We start from the raw sequence: 7,720 nt of genomic DNA, 5'->3' as shown, positions 1-7,720 counted from the left end.
AAATCGTATCTAGTCGAAGACATTACCCTTAAAAATTGAAAAAAATTCCCTCGTTCCCCGTAAAAAGGGGAAACCTCCAAAAAAATTACAAATTTAAAAATCGCTAATTTTTTCAATTTTTTCATTTTTTTTTACTTAAAATTGCCATAACTTTTTCAAAAATGAACATATCAATATAATTCTTTTTTATATAAATGTGTAATATTATTACACAACTTTTTTAAAAATAACCGAATTAATATAATTTTTTTTTTTTAGATGCATGATGTCTTTGACTATCATTTGGTATATATTTTTTTTATATCTATCCCTTTACCTGCCCACAGAGGGAGATTTAAAATGACAACTTTTTCACAAAAAATTAATTTTATCAACTTGACATTTGAAAATGTTCCGGGAAGTCTGACACTTTTATATATATCTTAAATTAAAGCTAATGTAATGTACTTTAATATGCAAAAAAATATTTCAGACTTTATTTTATCTTCACGGTGAAAATGGCTACCAAATGCTATTATTGTGTGAAAATTCTCAATTTTAATTTTTACATTTTTAACATTATAATGCTATAACTTATTGAAAAGTGTATTGATCAATATAATTTTTTTATGGGAAATACTATTTTCTAATAATCTCTTTTTTATTCGACATACTTTGTCTTAATCAGGATATTAATAAGGAACTAGCAGTTTATGAAGCTTTTGGAATAATCCACCAATTTTTTAAAATTAAACACTATCTAAAGATTTGCATCGAAGCGTTTTTTTTTGATAGTGATTTTAATCACTGTCAGATATCATTATACTTGATCCAACTATGCCACGTCACCACTGTGCTGGGTTTTTTTTATGTTGACATGCAATTATGCATAATTAATAATTATTATTTAGAAGGTAATTTATATGTTACATCGAGATGTAATTAAAGCATATGACACGATTGTTGTACAAAATGAATTATCATCTTTTAAATAAAAGCCACAGATTTTTATTTATTTTCAAATATGCGTGATTACACAAATTTTTACTAAAAATAGGTTAAAGTAATTGTTTTAACTCCTATTATATTTTTTATAATTGCTATATAAAAATTTTTAAAATACATATTTTTATTTTGTTTCAGTTTATAACTTGATGGAAAAAATGATACAATTATAAAAATATTTTTACATTTTTAATTGTTANACAAATAAAAAAATATTTTTACATTTTTAATTGTTAAGGTAATGCCTGTTAAATTGATCAGTTAAAAATAAAATAATTTTTCTTAAAAGTGTTTCGTGGAAAACAAATTAAAAAATTTATTAGCAAATACTATTAATAAGAAGAAAAATGTGTAATTTTATTTATAAAATATGATGTTTATACACATAAAAATAAAATCAATATAAACCATTTGTATAAAAACTGTTTTAAATTTGAAGTTAAACATTAACTAAAAAAATTTTAATTCGTTAAATATTCACTTTTTTATCTACACTAAAATGTTAGTCTATATTTTAATTGTAAATTTTATTACAGCTATAAATTTCAATTATATTCTTTCAACTAAAATCAACCTCCACTGTTTATACTCTAAGTATATGCTTTATTACATGAATACCAAAGAAATCTATTTTAAAAAAGTCGAATCAAAAAAACCACTCGATGTTGGTAAAATCGAAGAATTTGAAGATGAACTCAAATCAATGGGCGAAGTCGTATTAAGTATGCTTGAAAATCTCTATTATGACTTTGAAAATAAAACTAAAATGTTATATGAACATACAAAGAAAAGGTATAATCCATACAACAAAGTAGATGGTTTGTTAGCATTAAATTTGTATTTAAATAATTTTTCTGAAAACTTAAAGCTTAGATCACATAGCCAATTAAACTATCATAAAAAAAAATTAGAAGAAACTCACTTTTTTATAAAACGATTTAAACAAAATTGCCCTATTATTATTAGAAGTTTAAGAAATAGCATTTACCTTGATTGTTTGGGTATAAAACCTTTTGATTTTAATTGGGAAGCTTTTTACTATGATAAAAATTATCAGAATCTAGAATTTAATTATTTAAATCAATTGTTACCTAAACGTTTAATATTTGAATATTACAATGAAAAAGAAATTGTTGATAATAATTTGAATAAAATGCAGACAATGAAAATATTAGACAACTCCATAATTGATCTGCGGTATTATTTAAAAATAAAACCAAAACGGGATAGTGAAACTGAAAAAATGATGCAACATCGCTTACATCCGACTAATATTTTACTATCAGGCTTATTTAAAGATAAAAGAACTCCCAATGGGATAGATTTATTAACTGGTAGTCCTGACCCTATGGATTTATTTCGAAGTGTAACCTTAAATGCAAAATTAGAAAATGGAAATTACGCTAACATTACAACATTATATGAAATGATACAATACGATATTGATATAAATTGTTTTATCGCATATCAAAGACAAATTATAGCAGCTACAATTCATCCTGTATACTGCTGGATTGGTACATTTACACAATTATTGAAAAAAATTTTTTATAGTAAATCAAATGCTAACAGTGAAATCAAAAATCGAGCTAATATATTTAAAGCTGAATTAGGTCTCCTGAACAAATCAATACAGGAAGTAATAAAAACTTTAATTAGTTATAAATTGTTCCCGGAAAATGTGCAATTAGATCTCGAAATTACCTTAACGCGTGTTAGTATAATAGAATATTTTCCTGATACACTTTGTGTGAGTAATTTAAATGATGAACAGGTTGATCAACTTTATACTATATGTGCCAATACAATGAATATCCATCTATTAAAATTTGGAATTGATGTAAATTTCCCTGAAATATATAATAAAGAAGATTGTAAAAAAATAATAAGTAGATTGGAAAATAAAATCAAAGAAATTCAATTATATGTTGAAAATTTAATTCATTATAAATACGAATATAACAATATATTTTTTCCGAAACAACTATTTGCCAGTGATTTTATATTCACTAGTAGATTAAAATGTGACATTGTAAAAAAACATAAGTACGGTATGTATTTCAATTTTTAATATATAACTATACAGGGTGATCGATATCTGGTAAGATACTATTATAAGAAACTATTGAGAATTTAAAATTTTTGTAAAAAGAAAAATGATTAAGTTTATAAATCTCTACAATAATATGAAGTTAAATAAATTTTTTTTTTATCCCTTCAGGGATAAAAATGTTTATTTATAATTTTTTTAAATGGGAACCACTATTTTTGATTTGAAATATGATAAAAAAAAATTACAAACAATTTTATTTTTATAATTTTTTTTATACGAACAACTGTTTACGTTTTATAATTGTTTAAAGATTTTGACTTCCACAAAAAATATTGTCGTTTATTACGTTTAATAATATCAGTATCAGTGCAACCGGTATTTTTGTTAGATCTTTATCTTACAAAACCATACACTTAGCTATTAATAATACACCGAAGACCCGGTTTGAATCTATTATTATTATCACTTATTTAGTGCGCAGTAAATTATTATAGCTAATTTACATGTCATAACATGATCAATAAAATTTGTTTAATGCAACAGCACATAAAAATAATGACTTCTGTATTTAATACATAAAAAGACAATAGACATTTGGTCCAAAATCACTTAACTATAACAACTCAACTATAACAACTTAACTAATTAACTGTAACGGACAAACGATTAATCAGATAAAAAAAAATTTCAAGAACAAAATTGTTTGTAATTTTTTTTTTTCTATCATATCATAAAATTAAAAATAAGGGTTTTTATCCTTGAAGGGACGAAAAAAATAATGGTTTGACTATATATTATTGTAGAGTTTTTGAACTTGATATTTTTTTTGACTATTCATCTTATGAATATAAGCCACAGATTTTCATTTATATTCAATGGTTTATGATTTACACAAATTTTTGATAAAAATAAGTTTTAATTATTGCTATGACTCCTATTACAATTGTTTATAATTACTAAATAAACATCTTAATATAAACATTTTTAAAATATGTATTTTTATTATGTTTTAGTTTATCACTTGATGGAAAAAATGAACTAATTGTCAAAAAATAATTAAGATAACTGCAATATAATATAATATTCATAATAAAATACATTTTATAACATAACTTGAAAAACTTTAGGTTATGAAATGTTCGTGTATATTTTATTTTTGATTTCAATAAGTTTTTGGGTACTTACTCATGTAATTTCTATAATTTTTCTCTACTGTCAATATGTAAGCTACAATATAAGTATTTCTAAAACTACTATTTTTATGTAAAATTATATAAAAATAAATAATAAAACATGTTATCTCTAATACCTCTTGATTTTGTATGTGGCACCTTAATGTCAATTTGTTCAAATGTTGAATAAATTCAAAAAGTTATAACATTAATATGACCTTTACAGAAGTTATAAAAAGGTTAAAACTGAACATTTTTCTATTATTTTATTATTCAAGTTTATGCTATAATTATAAATTTGTATGAAAAAGGTTTTGAGAATTCTAAAAGTACTAAACTATTGTTTTCACATCATTTAGATAATACAAACGCTTTCATGGGAGGAAAAAATTTAATAATTCGACAAAAATCATAACACTTACATTTTTTAAAATCAAATATACTTTTATTCTTAAATTCAATTAAAAGAATAAAAATGATGTATTTTGTATTTTTGCTGTGGAATTTAAGTGCTGTCAGATGTTATGTATTTTAGTTATTTATTTAATTATACTAAAATAGCAGTTAAAATTATTTGAACTATGACAGCCAATAAAACAGTTCACAAAAAATATAATACCATTAATCTACAAGAAAGTAACATTTACCAAATAATTTTTTGTAAGATGTTTCTCATATTGTCAAAAAATAATATTAAAATGCGGGTTGAAATATTCACTAAATTTATAAAGGGTACTCAAAATATTAAGTTGTTTAAACAGATAGCTTAATTTAAAATATTACTGCAATTTAAAAGTTATTTTAAATTTAAGTATATAAAACAGCTAAAATTAGTAGTTTTAAAAAAGTACAATGTTTGCATTGTTAAGCTAAATAGTTTCTGTGTACATAAAAAACAATTATTTATATTACAAATTTCTATAAATGCTATAATTAAGAAAAAAAATATCAGTTCTCAATTATATTACTATTAATCTTTTTAGTTTAATTTTGTTCGTATTTTCTGGTGTTAACATGTTAATTAAAATACTCATTGTTAGTTTTATATTATCTCTAAATTTGAATAATTTTGTTTTAAGTGATAGTAAACTCAACTGTTACTATTCTAAGCATATGCTTTATTATCTCGAAACAAAAGTAATTTATTTGAAAAAAATTGAATCGAAAAATCCAATTCCTGTTAGTATAATTGAAGAATTTGAAAACGAAATAAAAAATATGAGAGAAGTTGTTTTAACTTTGTTGGAAAATATATATTATGATTATAAAAATGATATCGAAGTTTCAAATTTGCAAAGGCGTTTTAATCCATATTCCTTCGCATATGGATTGATTGCATTAAATTTATATTTAAATAATATTTATAACACTTTAAGATTCTATACATATGTGGAATTGAGAAAGACAGAAAAAAAGTTAACAGGGTACAGACTTTTTATAAGAGAATTTCGAAAAAATACCCATTATATAACTCATTATCTGAGACACAGCCTTATACATGATTGTAAAAATGATGAAACGAATTATTTTAATTCACAAGATTTCTGTTATGACCCTAGATTTGATGACAAACATCCAAAATTTGATTATTTAATTAAATTATTACCAAAAGTATCAGATTACAATAAAAAACACATTGTAAATAGTAAATTGGAAAAATTGGAAACGTTGAAAAAGTTGGATGAAGCCCAAGTTGAGTTTAAACGTGTAATAATGGAAAAACCAGAACGAAATTTCCATCCAGTAGACAAAATACAAAATCGCTTACATCCCAAGAGTATTTTACTATCAGGCTTATTTCAAGATAAAAGACCCACTAATGAGATTGATTTATTAACTGGTAGTTCAGACCCTATGGACTTACTAAGGAACGTTACCATAAGTGTAAAACTAAAGAAAGGACAAACAGCAAATATAACTACATTATATGAGATAATACAACGTGATTTTAACGTAGAGTGTGTTTATTCATATCAGCAACAAATTCTAGCTGCGACAATTCACCCTGTGTACTCTTTAATACGTACATTAGCTAATTTACTGAAAAAAATATATTTTAGTGCCGATGTGGATTTCTATGAAATTGAAACTAGATCTAATGTATTTGAATCCCAATTAAATCTTATGAACGAATCAATTAAAAAAATCATTGAAAATTTAGTAGACTTGAAAATATTTCCTAAAAATATGCAAAGTCATTTAGAAGCCACTTCAATGCATTTTAAAAAGATATGTTCTGATAATATTGGTAATCTAAAACTCACATGGATTGATGAACTTCATATCAGGTGTACTGATGTAATGAGAATTAATTTATTGATGTTTGATAATATAGTGAAAAATATTCAATTTTATAATAAAGATGAATGCAATGAAGTAATAATACGACTAAACAATAAAATTAAAGAAGTTCAATCATATGTACAAAATTTAAGTTATTATAAAGAAGACTATCATAATATTTTTCATTACATAATATTAATGTCCGGTTTTTATGCATTTAATGATAGGCTACGTTGCAATGTAATAGAAAAAAACAAGTCAGGTAAATTTTATTAAAATGTAAAAAAGTCTTTTTTCATTATACCAACTAATCTGACGTATTTTTGTGTTAAATTTACGATTTTATATTTTCAGATTTAAATTGCTATAAAAATGTATAGATTATTACAGTTATTTATGAATATTTTATACATACCCCTTTTATCCTACATACTTTTCAAAAAAAAATCGGACCATTAAACTTATGCAGGGAGCTTAAAATTTGAAACATACGTACAAAAAGTACAACTTTTTCAAGTTTACTTTTGAAAATGTTCCGGATTTGTTCCGAACTTTAAACATATATTAAATTAAAGCTAATATTACATTCTTTAAGTTAAAAACAAAAATTATGCTGATAACTTGTCTTCTATATTTAAACAGACCCAGAAAGTAATAAAAAAATTATTTTCAATTATAAGTTATGTCAACTCAATAGATATATTAAAAGGAAGGCGCTGTCTTTTCCTAAATAAAATGTTTTAGCCACCAATGGTTTATGATAAATTACAATTTTAATTTCATGACTAAAATTATAATGAACTAATAAAGGTTAGGATAATCAAATTAAGAAAGATTTTTTAAATTTAACTTTCCACCATTAAAAATAGCTTTTGTAAGTCTTTGATGAAGTAGTGTATAATTATTTTGAATCAAATCATTATCACAAAAATATTTTTAATTACTCTTTTTTTCAGGTTATTATTTGATGAAAAATAATTAAGAATTTTTCTTTAATGATAAAATAAACAAATTATTAAAACTATGGTTTCATTGTCAATTAAAGAAATACAATATAACACCGAAAAAATCGTTTTGAATTAATTCATTAAACAAATAAACATTTATTAAAAATATTGCTTGTAATATGTAAACAATTTTAATATTTAATAAAATTAATTTTAGCTTCGATGCGAAGCGGAGAAGGTATTAATTTTACTATGATGTGTTTTTTTTTTTTTTTTTTTTT

At 22.9% G+C, this 7,720-nt stretch overlaps 2 protein-coding genes across 3 annotated transcripts in view; both read left to right on the top strand.

Moving 5' to 3' along the window:
* Positions 1 to 4,280, top strand: part of LOC126904067 (uncharacterized) — a 140,832-nt gene extending 136,552 nt beyond the window's left edge. Inside the window, exons 1-2 of one of the 2 annotated variants that reach the window (XM_050682715.1) lie at positions 1,456 to 3,035; positions 4,051 to 4,280. In XM_050682715.1, the coding sequence (XP_050538672.1) occupies positions 1,484 to 3,035; positions 4,051 to 4,079 (1,581 nt within the window). In that variant the 5' untranslated portion in view covers positions 1,456 to 1,483 and the 3' untranslated portion in view covers positions 4,080 to 4,280. Of the gene's footprint in view, positions 1 to 1,455; positions 3,036 to 4,050 lie in introns of those variants that run through there. The other variant, XM_050682716.1, reaches the window with a different exon arrangement.
* An 888-nt stretch (positions 4,281 to 5,168) lies between these two features.
* On the top strand, positions 5,169 to 7,673 carry LOC126904788 (uncharacterized). The gene is made up of 2 exons (XM_050684021.1): positions 5,169 to 6,754; positions 7,449 to 7,673. The coding sequence occupies exons 1-2, from the start codon at positions 5,224 to 5,226 to the stop codon at positions 7,472 to 7,474; spliced, it is 1,557 nt and encodes a 518-aa protein (XP_050539978.1). The 5' UTR covers positions 5,169 to 5,223; the 3' UTR covers positions 7,475 to 7,673.
* The last annotated feature ends 47 nt before the right edge of the window (positions 7,674 to 7,720 follow it).

Source organism: Daktulosphaira vitifoliae, unplaced genomic scaffold, assembly GCF_025091365.1.
Source record: "Daktulosphaira vitifoliae isolate Bord-2020 unplaced genomic scaffold, ASM2509136v1 Scaffold_4, whole genome shotgun sequence".
NCBI lineage: Eukaryota > Metazoa > Arthropoda > Insecta > Hemiptera > Phylloxeridae > Daktulosphaira > Daktulosphaira vitifoliae.
The sequence above is the reverse complement of the archived record's forward strand: the minus strand, read 5'-3'. Positions and strand labels throughout refer to the sequence as shown.